Here is a 19,490-nt window from a genome sequence, read left to right on the forward strand (position 1 = left end):
GGGAAGGGCTGAGCTTTCAGCTTCATACAACCACACAAGTCTTCGCAGGAAAATATAAGAAAAATACATATTTAGAACTGACAATTGATCGCATGGAGCAAGAACGAATGCAATGATTTGATTATTGAATGTAATGATGGACACAGCTTTGTAGAACCAAAACATACACACAGCCTTTGCTCAACAAACTAAAACACAAACGATATGTGCTTATCACCCTCACGGCAGTCAAGCAATGCATTCCGCCAAGAGTCGTTCACAATATAGTGCGGTTGCGGCCACAAATAGACCATGTTTCATCAAGAAATAATCTTATTTGTATGCCTAGCAATCAACAACAGTACACTGTTTAAAGCACACTTTTACAAGTCTCAGTCACAAATGACCGCTCCAATAAGCCCCTTATGGTGAACGACGTGAACGAGAGACTTGTAGAATCATGACTCTTTCGAGTTTTCATTCATTGCCTGCCGGTAGGGAGTCCTGCGTACTCTGGGCAAAACTGACTCCAATGAATGAAATGAGTCGAAAGATTTGTTATTTTGACTGAACGAGTCGAAAAGCTCTGAGTAAGTAAAAAGAGCCGAACTTCCCATCACTACTGTTTTCCCACATTGTGCAGCAGCAGTGCTGCATATGAGCCTGGTTTAAATGCAGCACAGACGACCACAGAGAACAAAGGCCCCAATTATACTGAGCTTTAACAGGAGGGCTAAAACACGGAAATGAGCAGGTCAGGGAATAAAATCTTGTGCAATGGAGGAATGTTGGGTATTCAGGCGCTTTAGACACACTGTCAAGTCCCAAAATGCACTGCCATCGTGATGTTTTTCACCATGAAACAACCCAGTGTTCCACATGCTGAAACAGAGAGATTTTATGCCCACTCTGTCCAATCTCTCACTCAGAAACTTGTGAAATGGCAGCATAATTCCATTGGAAGTGGTTGACCTGATGGTGCTTCTCATGTGATAGAATATGTGAGAAGTTACAGTATATCCATATCATAAAACATTACAAGCTAGATAGATTCTGAATTCCCACTTAAGCCAACAGGGTAGCCTGTATGTTTAGTACACGTCGTTCACTGGTTACGAGTTGCTATTATCTGTTAATGGTGTTTAGATGAAGTGGCATTCCAGTTGTCAGTTGAGTAACAATGTTGCAAAGAAAATAATTTACTGCCTCACAAATATGACTACATAACTGACAGACATAACCCAGCTGCAGATGGGAGGAAGAGAGGACAGGGGCCAAGGAACATTGCCTCGTGACCGACTATGGCCTTCCTCCCCCTTAGTCAACCACATAAAGAAAACAAATGTTGTAGAAATTGCCCATCTGAATAGAAGCATAAATCAACAGAAAATACCAAATAAACATTGACATAAATCAATCAATATCCAAATTGTTCTATTCCAATAGTTTGAATAAGATGGGGAATAAAAACAGGACATAAGCACATTTCTTCAAGAAGAAGCTGGACATAAAGAGTGCATTGAACATCTCTTACCGAGTTTCTCCACGAGTTTGAGCATGACCCCACCGATGTGGATCTCGCCGGTGACCCTCAAAGACACGTCCCTATGGAGGTCTGTCACGTGCATTTTCAGTTCCCACGTCCCGTCAGCATAGCAGCCATCGGGCATCCGTATACCGTCCAGCGCCATCCTGCCACAAATCACAACAATTAGGAAAAACTGCCCAAGAATAAACACTGTTCCATTCAACTGGTTTAAAAAAATAACAATAAACAGATGTATCAAAATGGTGCTTGCCATACATTCGTTAGGTTTGACATATGCAGGTTGAAAGTGACTTTAGGAAGCACAGGACCCACACCACCATAGCCGATCAAAGTGTTAGTGTTTTGATTTGGTAAAAATGTTGTGCTTGTCCATTACTTCCAACAGTGTCTGTTTCTTGAATCATAACTCAAATATGTGAGTTTTCTTATAGGCCATTTGAAGCATGCTTTGGATATGGCTATAGCCAAGGCTACATTAGCTCTTGAGAACCCAAGGGGCACAAGGTGGCTCACAGCCGGTCCTTGTCTTGGGTTCTCAGCTGTTGGTAGGGAGGATAACTGGCTCCATGTGTACTACAATCCCGACGTTGATTTAACGTTTAGAAACGTTATTAATCCGCGCTAGCAATATGGTTTTGGAAACCTTTGGAACTTAACTTTCAATTAAGTAACAAAGAATCTTACAAATAAAAAATATACACTTATTGTGAGCAGTTTAGCAGTTCACCTTGCTGTTCTCACACACCGCATCAGCTATGACATCCTCTACCTTGCGCTCGCATTTACATTGGACCGCTCCATTCCACATTTCCGGCTGGATGGCATGTTTCTCAAAATACTGGTGGGTGTAACTTTCCTGAACTGTGACAATAAGAGTATCTGTTGTATATGAAAAATTATATGAAAGTTAAGTTCCAAATGTTTCCAAAACTGTATTGCATGCGAGGCATATTTGCGCTTAGACAGAGCATTTGGGCAGGCATCGGGGCATTTGCCTCACGGTAGACCCTTCCATTCTTGTGGGCCGGCTAAGGAGTATTGGTGTCTCTGAGGGGTCTTTGGCCTGGTTTGCTAACTACCTCTCTCAAAGAGTGCAGTGTATAAAGTCAGAGCATCTGCTATCTCAGCCACTGCCTGTAACCAAGGGAGTACCCCAGGGCTCGATCCTAGGCCCCACGCTCTTCTCAATTTACATCAACAACATAGCTCAGGCTGTAGGAAGCTCTCGCATTCATTTATATGCAGATGATACAGTCTTATACTCAGCTGGCCCCTCCCCAGATGTTGTGATAAACGCTCTACAACAAAGCTTTCTTAATGTCCAACAAGCTTTCTCTGTCCTTAACCTTGTTCTGAACATCTCCAAAACAAAGGTAATGTGGTTTGGTAAGAAGAATGCCCCTCTCCCCACCGGTGTGATTGCTACCTCTGAGGGTTTAGAGCTTGAGGTAGTCACCTCATACAAGTACTTGGGAGTATGGCTAGACAGTACACGGTCCTTCTCTCAGCACATATCAACACTACAGGCTAAGGTTAAATCTAGACTTGGTTTCCTCTATCGTAATCACTCCTCTTTCACCCCAGCTGCCAAACTAACCCTGATTCAGATGACCATCTACCCATGCTAGATTACGGAGACGTAATTTATAGATTGGCAGGTAAGGGTGCTCTCAAGCGGCTAGATGTTCTTTACCATTCGGGCATCAGATTTGCCACCAATGCTCCTTATAGGACACATCACTGCACTCTATACTCCTCTGTAAACTGGTTATCTCTGTATACCCGTCGCAAGACCCACTGGTTGATGCTTATTTATAAAACCCTCTTAGGCCTCACTCCCCCCTATCTGAGATACCTACTGCAGCCCTCATCCTCCACATACAACACCCGTTCTGCCAGTCACATTCTGTTAAAGGTCCCCAAAGCACACACATCCCTGGGTTGCTCCTCTTTTCAGTTCGCTGTAGCTAGCGACTGGAAACAGCTGCAAAAAACACTCAAACTGGACAGTTTTATCTCCATCTCTTCATTCAAAGACTCAATCATGGACACTCTTACTGACAGTTGTGGCTGCTTCGCGTGATGTATTGTTGTCTCTACCTTCTTGCATTTGTGCTGTTGTCTGTGCCCAATAATGTTTGTACCATGTTTTGTGCTGCTACCATGTTGTGTTGCTACCATGTTGTGTTGCCATGTGTTGTCTTAGGTCTCTCTTCATGTAGTGTTGTGGTGTCTCTTGTCATGATGTGTGTTTTGTCCTATATTTTTAATCCAAGCTCCATCCCAGCAGGAGGCCTCTTGGTAGGCCTTCATAGTAAATAAGAATTTGTTCTTAACTGACTTGCCTAGTTAAATAAAGGTTAAATAATTAAATAATTAAAAATAAAGGGATGTCCAATGGCTCAATGTAATTGGAGTCATGAATACGTTTTAAAGCCAGTCAGCGATTGAAACAACAACGCAACCTCCTCGCCCGTTTCGGTAAAAAGTTGAGGGATGGGGCTGGAGAAATGTAACCACTCCAATTCATAGACATAACTATGGATGCAAGGACTGACCATCAATGATATCAACATTATAGTTTGAACAATGTTTTGAGGCTATACAGTGTTTGTTTACATCGACTATTCACAAACATTGGAGTAAAACAAACATATTTTGGGTTCTGATTGGGTACGACAGTTGAACTAAGCTCATGAGGCATTAATAAGTTATATTCTGCAAGAATCCATGGGTACATATAATTAATTTATATATCCAAAAATGCATGTAACAACCACAAATTGCCCCTTTAAGGCTACATGTGAAGGACGCAATTAATCGATAACCAATAAAGAACAAAGGTTATGGCAATCTGAACTTCAATACAAATACTTTCCCGTCTTTCTTTGTGTTCACCTGCTTTTTCTAACGGTAAAGACACCCTGACATATATGAAGTTGATTACGTAAGCAGCCCCATACAAGAACTCCTGAGAGCACACGGAATCTGGTCAACCAGTGTAACTCACTTAAATATGTCCATAAATGAGCAAAATAATACGTTTAAACGAGTAAAAGGGAGTTAGAATCATACATTATTTACCAGATATAACAGTCCTTTTAAATCTGCAGTTGGCGTACAAAAGTCAATATTTTCATATTCCCGAGCGGGCAGTGAGCAAAAAGAAGAACTACATTTATTGAGCTTTGAGGACGAAAATGTTGTGTCCACTCACCTTCTCAAATACACCAACCCAAATCCAAAAAGCCACTTAAACTCCCGAGGTTTCGATAGTCAACCTGTTATTTTCTAAATCATGTAGGCTATCTGGGTATATTCAAAGAGAAAATCCCAAAGAACTCGTCCAATTGAAGTAACCTAAGGTGCCTCCTGGCTTCAGCTAATGGAGTCCAGCAGTCTCTCTTTCTCCCTCCCTCTTTCCAAAAGATAACGTCACTCACTGCTCCAGCTTCAATCGACTTTTCCTTTCAAACGGTTCAGCAGTGCCCCTCTCCCAACATTACCCGCACGGTCATTTCCCCTGCTCCTTCCATACTTTTTTTTAATCTTTAATTGAAAGGGGTCTTGTGTGACGCGGGAATTTACGTACAATGTCATTTTTATCATCTCGCTGGTCTTTTCTAACCACCAGGCTTGGAGTTTAAATTATGTCCCCAACCACGCACTCTTATTTAGAAATACATTGGGAAAGTTAAAACTACGCTCTTGTCTGTCGTGTTTTATTCCATGCTTTCATTCATAACTGACCCATTGTGGAAAATTCAACAGTTTGGTTGGGAATAACAAGCGCACAGAACCGCTGCTGCATGCCTTTTATGGAAATAGTATGGCGCTTGCGGTGGTACATCCGGGGACCGCTAAGGGGTCTTCGCCTAGGGAATTACACACAATTACTCATTTAGAACAGACTTTCTAAAGCCCCCCCTCTACAGTGTATCAAATCCAGAGACTGAGCCCACTAGTCTAAAATACGTCGCACTATGGCGCTCTCACTGGTAAAGATGTTAGAAAATGTCCAGTGTGCAGCCTGAAATATGATTTGGAAATAGCTTCTGATCACTCCTTGTTGATGAAACGCATGTAAAAGGTTTAACATAACAGGCATTGCACTTGTTTTCCTTAAATGGTTTCCTACCCTCTCCTCTTATCAGACCCACACATTCTATCTGTTCATTATTTTTCTTGAGCTAAATAAAACAAGATAAACTCTCTCCCTGTATTTTCATTTCTGGTACATCATTCAAATATCAACATTAGGAGTGGATTGTAGGTCTACACTTTGATATATCAACAGGCATGAGTTATAAAGAATCAAACCCTATTGACGGATCCACAGCCACAGCCTTGAAAGAATACCCTGTTGAGTGTGCATGGATAGTAGTTATTAGTCATTGTAAACTAAATAAAATACATATCAATGTGTGGAATTGTACAGATTTTTCTATCCACACACTGTTTCCACCACTCTAGAGAATAATTATATATTTAGCCAAACTACTCATTTGTTTGGCTTTGTTGATGTGCATTCAAAGCCATAGCAACACAAATGGCTAGTTTGGCAAAGATTGAGCTGCTGTCAATTTTTTTTCCATTGCATCTGCTGTTCTGTACAGCAGCATGCTCTCCTGCTCCAAGTGGTCGGTGGTAAGGCATGAATCATCAGGGTTTCTGTCTCTCCTCCAGTGTTCTGCTCTCACTAGTGTCAGCTCTCCAGCTCCAGCTAAGGAGTTTGGGCCTCACACTATGGTCTGCAATGAAACAATGTATAACCTTTCTCTCCTGCTGCTCTGACCCTCTCGTCAGAGTCTGGCAGCCGACCCATTGCCTTATATAGGCTGTTTTAATTGCCGGGTAAACATTTGAGTCAGATGCAGGGAGCGCAGGAGAGTGGAGTGGGAACTGGTGCTGCAGAGGAGAGGAGAGGAGAGAGACGGTACACTTAGGTGGAGTGGAGCTTGCTGTGCCCTATAAGAAAGTACTGAGTCTGGCTTTCACACATCACCGGGGGTGTCACTAAAATAGTCTCAATCAATTCCAGACAGTTAATTACTGATGTGGAACTTGTACTGTGTCTTCTAACGAAGTTCACAACAACGTCTGTAATCAAGTGGATATGGCACTGTCCAATGGAAATGTGTTACTTTGTACAAATCAAATGACATATAGCCTACAATCACTATTACGGCAAACCCTCCTAGACATGGACATATAAACATAGTTAGAAAGTAGTTTAAAATTCACTGCCAGGGTATTTGCGTGTGATTTAACTAGGAGTTAGTACTGCACAAACTAAGAGAAGGGCAGTTGAAGTACAGCACCCTATAAACCCTTGCTAATAGCTAAGACATAAGGACCACTGCAGGGCTGCTGATCAGTAATAACTAGTAACTGAGTAACTGTGTCATGCTAATTGCCTCATTGTTAATCGAGAGAGGAAATCGACTTGGAGAGGTCTGTGATGACCAGATGGTCAATGGGGGCCATTGTTTTACTACATGGGGAGGTCTGCCATCTTGTGGCCAAACCTAGAACAATGGGTATTGTCGTTTTTTGTTGATGTTGCATTCACTTAACTTTTAACTAATCCCATCTCTGCTTTACAGATATTGCTTAACTGCATTTGGATTCTACTACTGTACCACATTAGATACATAAAAAGTGTTAGGCCCATATCTTCAATCACACAAAGCTCCATTCATTAACTATCAATCAGCTATTGTGGTGTGGGGTGGAAAGTCTGTGGGGCCGAGGAAAGAATTTGATGTATGGTTCAAACGAAACAAATAGCAGTATTGTGCTCCATCAAAACCTGGAGTTGGAAACTAGTGAATCTTTCCCATTAAATATTTGGAGAATATCTTCCTCCCTCAGCCTACTCCCAGACCTCCCTCCCACACATTTAAGCAGTTCTCATTCAGACAGACCAGACCAGACCAGACTTCAGTACAGGCCTTCCTCTCAGATATCCTCCTTGGGACATGACAGAACACATTTAGAAGCAGCAGATGGGAGAAGAATACAGAATAAAAGAAGCCATTGTATATATATAAAAAAAATATGTTTTAATAAAAAGGAAATAGTGTTTCGGATGGCAGTTTGAATCCATTTCAGGCATGGTGGGTAATTGCACAGCTCTAGGGACAGTCACTTTTCCAGCAGAAATCCTTTCAAAGTCAAACTAACAACATTTTAAACAGTCTTATTGAAAAAGGTTTTGTTTATACAGTCGACCAAGACATTCCTAGATGATGGTACCTCTCATTCTGTGGACATAATCTGAAAGGCGAAAGCCGTGGATCATGTTCAGTTGGTGGAAAATGTTTTGTAACAGAGTGAAACAGGGAGGTACTACCTGAACTTGTCCAATAAGAACACAGATGTCTATATTCCGTTGCAAAACATTTTGCTACGGTGTGCCCTACAGAACACAACTTGTTTTACAGACAACCCCTTAGGGTTCAAAGGTCATCCAAAGCTCTCATTAAACTAGGGGTGACTCTTGGATAGACCAGCTAGCTACTGTACTTTGACTTCACTAGATGCTTGGCGCTGAGATGAATGGTGAGAGAACATAACAAACATATCCCTAAGGTTTGTGAAACCTCTGACGAGTCCCAAGACCATTATCAAAACAGAACAAAAAACAGAATGCGCACAGCACACCATTTAAACAAACCTAGCTCTTTAGCCAATGTATTTCTGAACCTAGTTATCATTCTGTGCTTGTTTATTTGAGTGAGGTTCACCTTGTGATAGCTGGCCTGATGTATCGAAACTTTAATAGACCACAACTATGACAGCCCACGAACAAAACATCCTACAACCATCATTCTAAATTGCCCCCATACCCAGCCAGTATCATTTAGCATGCAGAGCCATCAGTTGAACTGTCCTTGATCAGTACACTCAAAACAACATGGTGGGGAGTGTTCAAACCCTTTATAAGAGAGAATAGTTGCATGACTGCCCGATGTGGAAACAACTTGATTTATATGGCAGAGAAGAGGCACCGTTTTTCACCTGTTTGTCATTGACATTTAACACAAACACACAAAATGCAATAAGGGCCATGTCTAAAAGGGGTCCTGTTCAATTTCAAGCCATTGAGAATGTGTAAGGTCCACCATCATCATTCATTCTGAACATCTCCAAGTAATTTTACCTTATTGTCCATGACTTCAAGAGCTGTTCTCTGGTCCTCTACAAGGAAGTCTGGTCCAAGTCCGCTTCACAAAATAGGCCCCACTCTCACATACACATCATGCATCTACATTATAAACTACTCAAATAAATCCAGTCTGTGGACTACAAGACCACTGGGACAGTTAGCAAGAGCTTGTGCCATACAGATTATTAGACAATTCAGTTGAGACTTATTTTGATGACAAAGCATAGGACATATAGGGAACTCTACAATGACAATGTTCAGTCAGCAGCACACACATTAATTTGAGGTTAGTTCCATTTCATCATCCTGCATCTATCATCTTATAAAACTGTTCATATAAAAAACAAATGCCGTGTGGGATGTGTTTTTAGATAGTGAGCAGCTAGCGCCAGACCATCTGAATGCAGCTTCAGGATTTCAGAGCTGTTGGGAACACTCTGCAATAATCCTGATGAGACACATTTACATTTAAAAGGACCACATGGGATGCAAAGTGATTCAGGCATCATGTTTCTCATTGCGAGCCATAAAAAATAAATCTATTGAGCTTGTTTAGTTTTGCATATTGTTCTTGGGAAAAGCAACTAAAGCTGAATAACTCTGACCTGAAGCCCTTTACTAAAGAGAAAATGCCCTTGGATTTCAACATGCTCTGTTCATTCTCGCTTAGCCACTAAGAGTGAAGCAGACAGAATAACTTAATGACATTAAGAGATATTTGGCCACCTGCTGGATTCCGGGATCTACATTAACACTACTACAGATTCAAAAATGGTCTTGAAAAATTAATTGGATTAATATATATATATACTTTCTTTTATCTGGGTATCAATGCAAATAGTAGGCATCTGAAGGTCCCTTTCTGTTTATAACCTTCAAGGTTTCTGAGGAGAGTTTCTACTGGCTCGACCCTCTGAGTTACAGCTCCTCTGTCCAACCACAGAATGAAGCACTGACATGATCTCTCTTTTGATTGGACACTTGCATTGCATACAAAAGGAACTTATCAGACTTCAGACTATCCATCTGAACTGATTTCACCTGTGTTTTGGTTAGATTGAAAAGTTGCCCTGTAACATAAAATGGAGGGTACATTTCAAATCTCCGTATAAGGACCTACATGGTTCCTGGGTGACTAAAAGAGAAACTTAATGACATTTAATGACAATAAGGTAAGTTACTGGTCATGGCTGGCTACAGGGTAAATTACACTTATCAAGCTTGACTTTCACATGGATGTACGTCTGTCACTTGAATGTTCTGCTGACATTGTGTGAACGTCATCTGAACGTCAAGTGAGAGTCAAGCCGTTGTCACACACTCGCTGGACGCAAAGATGTACCTCATAACCAAAACAAACAGTTTGCCACACAGCACCATTAAGTTATTAAACCAAAGACATAAGGTAATGCTGTTATACAGAGTCTTCTTGTCACTTTGTAGTGTAAAAAGAAACAAAAATTGCTTTTTGTAGATCTCTGTTGATCGATACTTCTATGAAAAAGTCACTTGATAGTCAAATGGTAATAAACAATAAGTAACTCGTACAGCGTCCTTGTGGAATATCAAAATAAAAACTAGAGACAAGTTCATAGTCGCCCCCTTTTTCTTTACATATCCAAAACAAAGAAAAATAATATTAACTATGCCGTATTATTTTCTTAGGGAAATATATTAACATTCTAATATATAAATAAAGTTTAGACCCCTTTGAAAGTTGCATTGAGTTTGCTCAGACAGTGACATACTGAAGGTTTTGAGACTAAGGGTCCCAGTATTCAGCCCAGGTCCTTGTAGATGGAAGCATAGGGTAAGACGAGACAGACCAGTGAGGATGAGGGAGTTTACTGAGGGGGCCAGGCTGACTTGTACATCCTCTCCTCCAGGGTCTGTGGAGGAGAGATTTGGGCTGGGCTGAACCATGGCTGCTACATATGGGGGAGATGGGTACATCCGGGAGGGCAGCAGTTTCAGACAGTGATCTTAGAGGAAGAGGACACCCCTTCGGTAGCGTGTAATGGAATCTCTGACATACTCGTTGGCGGCTGGACTGGCTGGGAGGATACATAGAGGATCCTACTATGCCCCCATGCTTCATAGAGCATGCATTACATTTTTTTACATTTTAGTCATTTAGCAGACGCTCTTATCCGGAGCGATTTACAGTTTTAGTGAGTGCATACATTTTCATACTGGCCCCCTGTGGGAAACGAACCCACAACCCTGGCGTTGCAAGTGCCATGCTCTACCAACTGAGCTACACTGGTCATAACGGTGACAGGAAGGCTGCACCCCCTTAGGGGGGCATAATCCAATGTGTGTGTATCCATCCTAAACTGTACGGTCTGTGTAGTAGAGGTGTGTCAGTATACAGAGAGAGAGAGAGAATGGAGTAACAGAGGGTGATAGAGATGTTATGTTGTGCGCGTGTTGACATGGGGTCTCTCTCTGTATGTTAACTCTGGGTCAGGACTGTCTTCTGTGGGTGGCGGCACGTTGGCCTGCTTGTATATGAACGTCAGTAGGAAGAGCGCAATATCGTGTGAGACCCAATAGGCTGTATGTGAGGTCACAGCTGACCAATAGCGGCTCTCCACAAGGCCCTCACGGAGTTCAAAGTCAATGCGGCGTTCCATTTCAACTGTAGAACAGAGATAGATTCACTGTGAGAATACATCAAGGGTGGCAAATATTATGAAAAGGCACTTGTTATTACATGGACTACAATACAATTATTCTTGAAAGTGTAATTGGGGTTGAAATGTAGCTGAACTAACCTGAGGGGTCTATGAGGGTGGAGGGGGAATGGGACAAGGTGGACGACAGGCCGTAAGCCGATTGGCTGTCGACTGTCCTCTTCGGGTCCTCCTCCTCTGGGGTCCCACCCTCGATGCCAAAGGACACTCCGGAGGGCGCGGAGCGGGAGAACCGAGAGAACAGGATCCCTCCTATCCCCTTCCCTATACTGTTACCTATACTGGCCGCTCCTAGACAGAGAGCGAAAGACCGACACACAGAGAGAGCGAGAGACCGATACACAGAGAGAGCGAGCGAGACACAGAGCGAGCGAGAGAGAGCGAGACACAGAGCGAGCGAGAGAGAGCGAGACACAGAGCGAGCGAGAGAGAGCGAGACACAGAGCGAGCGAGAGAGAGCGAGACACAGAGCGAGCGAGAGAGAGCGAGACACACAGAGAGAGAGAGAGCGAGAGACCGACACACAGAGAGAGAGAGAGAGAGAGCAAGAGAGACACACACAGAGAGAGAGCGAGAGACAGACACACAGAGAGAGAGCGAGAGAGAGAGAGCGAGAGACACAGAGAGAGAGAGACACAGAGAGAGAGAGAGACACAGAGAGAGAGAGAGAGACACAGAGAGAGAGAGAGACACAGAGAGAGAGAGAGAGACACAGAGAGAGAGAGAGACACAGAGAGAGAGAGAGAGACAGACACAGAGAGAGAGACAGACACAGAGAGAGAGACAGACACAGAGAGAGAGAGACAGACACAGAGAGAGAGACAGACACAGAGAGAGAGACAGACACAGAGAGAGAGCGAGAGAGACAGACACAGAGAGAGAGAGAGAGCGAGAGATACATTTTAGACAGGGTGCGACAAAGGTGAGTGAAGTAGACCCTAGACATACGGGTTGCCTCCCAGAATTTTCAAATGCTCAGGCTTAACAGCTTCTGTTTGTAATAGAACATCAGTTTGGCATAGAGGACCTACGTCACTACCTTATCCGCTTGAATAAAATACAAAATGGTATCTAGCAAGATGGAGATAAGAGGTTCTTTTTAATGAGTGCAACTACCTTCACTAAAACCACTGCAAAGCTTTTCCCTGCAAATTTGGTTTCGAATCATGACGTTCTGGCATGTCTGCCTCGTGATTTGTTGGGAGAGTTGTCTGTCGGAAGAGGACCCACCCCAGAACAATTTTTTCCCGCTTATCAAAGTTGCCAAAAGAGGCCATCATTGAAACCAGACCCTAGTCACTGTTGCCTAGGGTGGAGTTTTGGAGACTAGCCCAGTAGTATGGCTCTGGTCTTTACATGCTCTCTCCACAAGATGGCAGAGGTGCCTATGTCATAAATGATCAGACAGGTGGGTCTGTGATGGAAATACTGTATGGAGTGTGTCCATTAATAGATGTCAACTCCATCACAAGATGCTGGGTACATGCTGACGTACTTGTGAATGGAACCACCTGCTTTGTCTACTCAGGACATGTTGTGCTGTCTACGAATATCTGCTGTACAAATGACTGGATGTAAAATCTATGGGAACCTGCTGAGTGAGGTAATCTTACAATTAAGTAGAACACCCAGAGTTTGAATCTGCATCATGTGCACAGGTAACGAAGGCACTCATATTCAAATATTTAAGGTAATAATAATGTGCAAGGTGATTTGAGGCAAAAAGGCTCTAGACAGAGAATCAACCAGAAGACTGACAGACGTACCTAGTATGCTGGCCTTGCCCATGCTGGCGATGGACTCTCCGTAGTATTTCCTGGCCAGGACAGGGGAAGTGGAGGGGCTGGGGATGCTCTCCGTGTCTGACGTCGGGTCCTTCTGTGGGTTGATGAACGTCGGCCGGATCTCATCGTATGGTGTGGGGTCTACAGCACTACACCTGGGAGAAGAAAAACACCACTGTCCATACAGAAAGTCGTAGTTTCAGCAGTTTATATGTAACATACAGATTCACCTTGGGAGAATGAATGACCTCTTACCAGTGTATCTGTGCAGGTGCAATGTTGCTGTAATGTTTAAGGATGAGGGGCTCCAGTCTGTAGGCCTGCAGCAAGGACAAACCAATCATAGTCAGTCTATCACCCTGTCTTTCCTCTGGGTCTAATCATCCATAAGATAATGAAGGCTCTAAGAAGTGCTGTGAGGTAAGGGGTAGGGCAGGGCTTTTCAAATTTGGTCCTGAATGGATGATGTTCATTCTTCCACTCTAATCAGGGACTGATTTAGAACGAGAGAGAGAGAAACAAAAAACAGAAGTGTTTCAGCCCTCCAGGACTGTAATAGAATAGCCCTCGTGTAGCCCTGTTGTAGGGTATCTGTGTGTGTGTCTCACCACAGGGTCTGTGGGGTGGAAGACGTTGAAGAGTCTCTGGCAGATGGAGCGAGGCAGGATGTGGTCCTGTTCTCCACTGTTCCCTGGTCTAATCCCTCTCAGGGCCAGGAACACCGCCAGGGGAGAGCCCATACAGAAGAAATTCTCCACCTGGGGAAGAGGAGGAAACAGACATCATCTTTCCTTCAGTTCTTTGCTTAGTCATCTTGTTACTTTCTGCTATTATCACCCTGGATCCTGTGTCCCAGTTGAAGGGATTGTTTTTGCGCAGTTAGTACAGTGTACCTTAAATTTAAGAGCAGGGGGTGCTAGCGGTTTGGAGGCCTCCAGGCCTTGAAGCTGATCCTCTAGCTCTCGTAACCTGAGGAGAGAGTTTCAGTAATACTGTTAATATTCAGACCATTAACAAAATACCTACACCACTCACACCCCACTCCTTCCTACACACACCCCCACTAGTGTCTGTAGACACAGTTTAGGTAGCCATCTCAACTGTGACAGAGAGAGACAAACACACACACATATCCCATCCCATTCACCCCACTACTCACCACCCTGCCTACCTGTTCCTGGTTAGCTGCAGCTGCTCCAGCAGTCTTCTCTCCTCGTAGGAGACCCATCTCAGGTCCAGCGCCTCCTCCAGCTCCTGGTGCTCCTGCAGACAGAACCTCACCGGGTCCCAGCCTGTCATGATGTCAAAGGTGATCACGCAGCCCAGGGAGTGAGACACGATGGACACCTTGCCCCCCTTCTCCTCAAACTCAGGGTTCCTCGAGCAGAACAAGGTGTAGAGGCGGTTCAGCTCCGACGTCAGGCCCTTGGTGATCTGGAGATGAAGAGAGAGTGGTATCAATTAGCCAGGGCCAATATGGATGTCAAGTGAGATTTGAGAGCTTAAACGCATTGTGTGTGTTTCAGTCTCACCTCGTCCCTGTACAAGGGACTGGTGTAGTACATGATGTCCATGGCACTGCTGTTGAGCAGGTCTCTCAGTCCTCGCACCTTGTCTGGGGTGATGGAGTCCACCGTATCTACAGGAAGACACACACAATTCAACCATCAATAACATATACAAATATATGTCTGACAGTGGATACTTTCTATGAGTAAGCCTTCGTCTATCCTCTATACTTCTATAGATCTATTTGTATTCAGATCAACCTTCCATTCACTTGGCTAAAACAGTTAAGGCCTAAGACCTGTATAGATATAGAATACTCAGTACTGTATGTGCATCATAGACAGAATAGGAAATTAGAGGGCGTAGGAGACAGGACAGGAGTAGTAGGGCAGAGGACAGCACATGGAACTCCATGTGAGAGATGTAACCTAGCTGCCTGGCTTGTGGTTCCACAAGTGTGACCTAAATTCACCACGCCATCACAAGGTGGGTGTCACCTCCTGGATGCTAGTGGAGGACAGCAGCTGCTCTCTCAACTCAGCTCAATTGGGATTGAGGACACACTCTGCACAAGCAAACACACGCCTTACCCCCATCCAGTGCCAGTTTGGAGCGCCACTCCACAGGCAGGAACTCCACATACTCCTCTGTGTACTCCGAAAAGTGCTTCTCCTCCATCTTCCTTACTGCCTCCCTTAGCCTGGACACACAGACACAGATGACACAGACAGTTTATAATTGCTATATGCATAATGCATATGAATAGTTTCTTGCTGTTCGGTCTTGAAAAGTGTCTTATTTTTTAACTAGCCTTTAATCTATGTGTCCTAGATCAACTAAAAAAAAAAAAAAAACACTAACAGACAGACAAACAGTGCATCAACCGAACATCATCACACTTCATTGCGAGCAATCATCCTCGCAGCAGAAGGCTACCAGACGGTACCTCATTGCTGCTGGGTGAATGAATGAATAGCTTTACAATATGGTCAATACACTGTCTACTAGTCTACCCCTCTCCAAGTCAACCAGGAAATCCTTTGTGCCTTGTGTTTGCTCTCCCCTTCACTTAATGACTATGTGTTTGAGAGGGATGACGTGTGTCCATTTCACCGCTCACTGACGCAGTCCAGTCACTCACAATGGCTGCTAGCAGGTTACGTTAGTGTACTATGTTAGATACACAAACAATGGGAGAGTGGCTGCTGTTGACATAAAAGGGATGACCTGGGAGTGACATCGGCCTTAGGTGAACTGGTCTGTGACACTGCCTGGCGCTAATGCAGTCTTTCATGCAGTCTGTCTGGTGGGCTTTTATGCACCTGTATAGTAGGCTTCTATGCTAAAGAGGCTAGCAGGATAAACTGTGCAAGCCAACGCTAGGTTATCTCAAGTGGCTAACTGGTGAACGGGGTCGCAGTACTGGCTTTAACGGTCTTAACAAAAAAATAAAATAATTTTTTTTTAAAAAAACACTGACACCTGAGGAGGATCATACAGAGAGAGGCTGCCGTTACTGCCCTGCCACTCAGAACAAGCAGCCATTATTCTTAGTGGAGAGGTATGGAAGGAGAGGTGAGAGGAGAGGTATGGAAGGAGAGGTGAGAGGAGAGGTATGGAAGGAGAGGTGAGAGGAGAGGTATGGAAGGAGAGGTGAGAGGAGAGGTATGGAAGGAGAGGTGAGAGGAGAGGTATGGAAGGAGAGGTGAGAGGAGAGGTATGGAAGGAGAGGTGAGAGGAGAGGTATGGAAGGAGAGGTGAGAGGAAGTGAGAAGATGGTGGTAGGTTGAGAGAGAGAGATAGAAAAGAAGAGTGTTGTCAATTGAAAGTGTTTGAGTGGTGAGTGAGATACTAAAGAGAGAGCCTCTAGAGATAGAGGGGGTAGAGGAGAGGGAGAGGGGAGAGAGCGCGAGAGGGAGAGGAGAAAGGAGAGAGAGCAGAAAGGAGAGGAGAGCGAGAGAAGAGGGAGAAGAGAGAGGGGAGGAGAGAGAGAGAGAGAGAGAGAGAGAGAGAGAGAGAGAGAGAGAGAGAGAGAGAGAGAGAGAGAGAGAGAGAGAGAGAGAGAGAGAGAGAGGAGTGTGAAGGCTGATCTTTCCTCGAGGCTTGATGGAAGGCCAATAGCCTAATCCCAGCAGTGTAGGGAATGAGGCTTAGAGTCTGGGCTGGCCTGACTTGGTCTACTTTAGCTACCTGCTTAACGGCCCTAAGCCCCCGACAGAGAGAAGGAGAGAGAGACACAGCACGCTCTGTGTTACTGCATAGGGCCAACCTCAGGCCGTTCTGTTATTCCAGAACCTTCTAGGCTATATATACAGCACTAGAGAGCTATAAGTAGGTATGTCATCTGTCTGGGTACCTAGAATAGGCCTTACACAGTAGTAATAACACAGGAATACTCCGAATACTGCAAGTACAGTTTAATACACTGCATGACCAAAAGTATGTGGACAACTGCTCGTCGAACATCTCATTCCAAAATCATGGGCATTAATATGGAGTTGGTCCCCCCTTTGCAGCTTTAACAGCCTCCACTCTTCTGGGAAGGCTTTCCACTAGATGTTGGAACATTGCTGCGGGGACTTGCTTCCATTCAGCCACAAGAGCATTAGTGAGATCGGGCACTGATGTTGGGCGATTAGGCCTGGCTCGCAGTCGGCGTTCCAATTCATCCCAAAGGTGTTTGATGGGGTTGAGGTCAGGGCTCTGTGCAGGCCTGTCAAGTTCTTCCACACCGATCTCGACAAACCATTTCTGCTGAAAAATGAAATGGCCTTCCCCAAACTGAAGCACAGAATCGTCTTGAATGTCATTGTATGCCGTAGCGTTAAGATTTCCCTTCACTGGATCTAAAAAGGGGCCTAGCCCGAACCATGAAAAACAGCCCCAGACCATTATTCCTCCTCCACCAAACTTCACAGTTGGCACTATGCATTCGGACAGGTAGCGTTCTCCTGGCATCCGCCAAACCCAGATTCGTCCATCGGACTGCCAGATGGTGAAGCGTGATTCATCACTCCAGAGAACACCTTTCCACTGCTCCAGAGTCCAATGGTGGCGAGCTTTGCTCATGGTGATCTTAGGCGTGTGTGCAGCTGCTCGGCCATGGAAACTCATTTTATGAAGTTCCAGACTAACAGTTCTTCTGCTGACGTTGCTTCCAGAGGCAGTTTGGAACTCAGTTTGGAACCGAGGACAGATGATTTTTACACTCTTCAGCACTCAGCGGTCCCGTTCTGTGAGCTTGTGTGGCCTACCACTTCGCGGCTGAGCCGTTGTTGCTTCTAGACGTTTCCACTTCGCAATAACAGCACCTACAGTTGACCGGGGCAGCTCTAGCAGGGCACAAATTTGACGAACTGGCTTGTTGGAAATGTGGCGACGGTGCCACGTTGAAAGTCACTGAGCTCTTCAGTACGGGCCATTCTACTGCCAATGTTTCCTATGGAGATTGCATGGCTGTGTGCTCGATTTTATACACCTGTCAGCAACGGGTATGGCTGAAATAGCCAAATCCACTAACTTGAAGGGGTGTCCACATACGTTTGGCCATGTAGTATATCTGTTAGGGATGTAACGGTTCACCAATCCCACGGTTCGGTACGTATTGTGGTTTTGGGGTCACGGTTCAGTTTCAGGACAGCAGGAAAATTAAATGCCATTCACAATGTTCCTTGCATTGTCTGTTGTGACTGGATTGTTATGTTGGGCTTCTCAAGTTTCCACTCTGATGCTGTGTTATAATAATAATAATAATAATAATAATAATAATATGCCATTTAGCAGACGCTTTTATCCAAAGCGACTTACAGTCATGCGTGCATAAATTATTTTTGTGTATGGGTGGTCCCGGGGATCGAACCCACTACCTTGGCGTTACAAGCCAAGGTATTTGTAACTATGTGGGAGGTCGTAAATACCACTTGGATGCATTCATGTGATTTGAACTTGTTGAGAAACGCTGATTGGCTAATGGCCAACAAGCTGTGTCAACCATAAACTAAAAGTTCAGATATCATGCTTGTAAACAAATTAGAGTTTAAAAAAAACACATTCATAGATTGCTTTTTATAAATAATGTTTTGTTATTACATTTAACTGTCGAAATTGCTGTTAGAGGCCATTTCCTTAGTAGGTGATGTCAGAGGTCAGCATGTGGGAGAAGTGGGTACTCGGGATGATAGACGAGTTTCCCCACTAGTATTAACCAGTTTGAGGGCCCTTCAAGTGGATTTTTCCCAGTCGTATGTGGTAAATTCCCACTTGGTTACGAACGCACCATGACACTGCCTCCTTCAGTGCCAGATGCGGATTCTCATAATGGGGGTGTGTCTGTGGCACATCTCCCACTCCATGGAAAAGTGATGGGCTGTCATTGTTAAGGTGGCCAATTAATTGAAAACTTCGACTTTGGTTTGCTTATAATAAAACGGGTACTACCTGTTTGCTGAAATGGGTGAAAGAGGGAAGTTCATAACGTGGCTCAAGCACTTTCACAAGGTGCTAAAACCACCTATTCTCAACCACCGAGAATGGGCACATATCCGCGGCTATAAAACAAAGACTGTCAAAAATATAAACATAGCCTACCTATCGCTCGTGTAATTTCTTTGGCCTGGTCAGAATCAGCTGCCAAGGGCTGCTTGAATGCAGAGGGGAGACAATGTGTTGTTGTTTCTTTGCGTTTCAGTCTTGCTCTGATGGCAGGAATACTGGGGTGATGTCGACGTAAATGGGTCAACATGTTTGAGGTGTTGGCAGCTAGATAGGCTATTCTCGTTGAGCATGGCGACATACTATTAAAA

The 19,490-nt window shown here is 44.2% G+C and overlaps 2 protein-coding genes across 8 annotated transcripts in view; both read right to left on the reverse strand.

Moving 5' to 3' along the window:
• LOC121544774 (fermitin family homolog 2) overlaps positions 1–5,050 on the reverse strand; it is a 68,216-nt gene extending 63,166 nt beyond the window's left edge. For 3 of the 6 annotated variants that reach the window (XM_041854914.2, XM_041854913.2, XM_041854911.2), the window contains exons 1-2: positions 4,746–5,048; positions 1,514–1,671 (exon numbers count right to left, since the gene is read on the reverse strand). In XM_041854914.2, coding sequence (XP_041710848.1) covers positions 1,514–1,670 — 157 coding nt within the window. In that variant the 5' untranslated portion in view covers position 1,671; positions 4,746–5,048. Of the gene's footprint in view, positions 1–1,513; positions 1,672–4,745 lie in introns of all 6 variants that reach the window. The other 3 variants (XM_041854909.2, XM_041854910.2, XM_041854915.2) reach the window with 3 other exon arrangements.
• Positions 5,051–10,888: 5,838 nt separating this feature from the next.
• Positions 10,889–19,490, reverse strand: part of LOC121544775 (phospholipase DDHD1) — a 43,909-nt gene continuing 35,307 nt past the window's right edge. For both annotated transcript variants that reach the window (XM_041854916.2, XM_041854917.2), the window contains 9 exons: positions 15,279–15,388; positions 14,712–14,818; positions 14,351–14,613; positions 14,073–14,148; positions 13,788–13,937; positions 13,435–13,499; positions 13,162–13,334; positions 11,477–11,686; positions 10,889–11,340 (listed from right to left, as the gene is read on the reverse strand). In XM_041854916.2, the coding sequence (XP_041710850.1) occupies positions 11,114–11,340; positions 11,477–11,686; positions 13,162–13,334; positions 13,435–13,499; positions 13,788–13,937; positions 14,073–14,148; positions 14,351–14,613; positions 14,712–14,818; positions 15,279–15,388 (1,381 nt within the window). In that variant the 3' untranslated portion in view covers positions 10,889–11,113. The remainder of the gene's footprint in view (positions 11,341–11,476; positions 11,687–13,161; positions 13,335–13,434; positions 13,500–13,787; positions 13,938–14,072; positions 14,149–14,350; positions 14,614–14,711; positions 14,819–15,278; positions 15,389–19,490) is intronic.

This window comes from Coregonus clupeaformis, chromosome 29, assembly GCF_020615455.1.
Source record: "Coregonus clupeaformis isolate EN_2021a chromosome 29, ASM2061545v1, whole genome shotgun sequence".
NCBI lineage: Eukaryota > Metazoa > Chordata > Actinopteri > Salmoniformes > Salmonidae > Coregonus > Coregonus clupeaformis.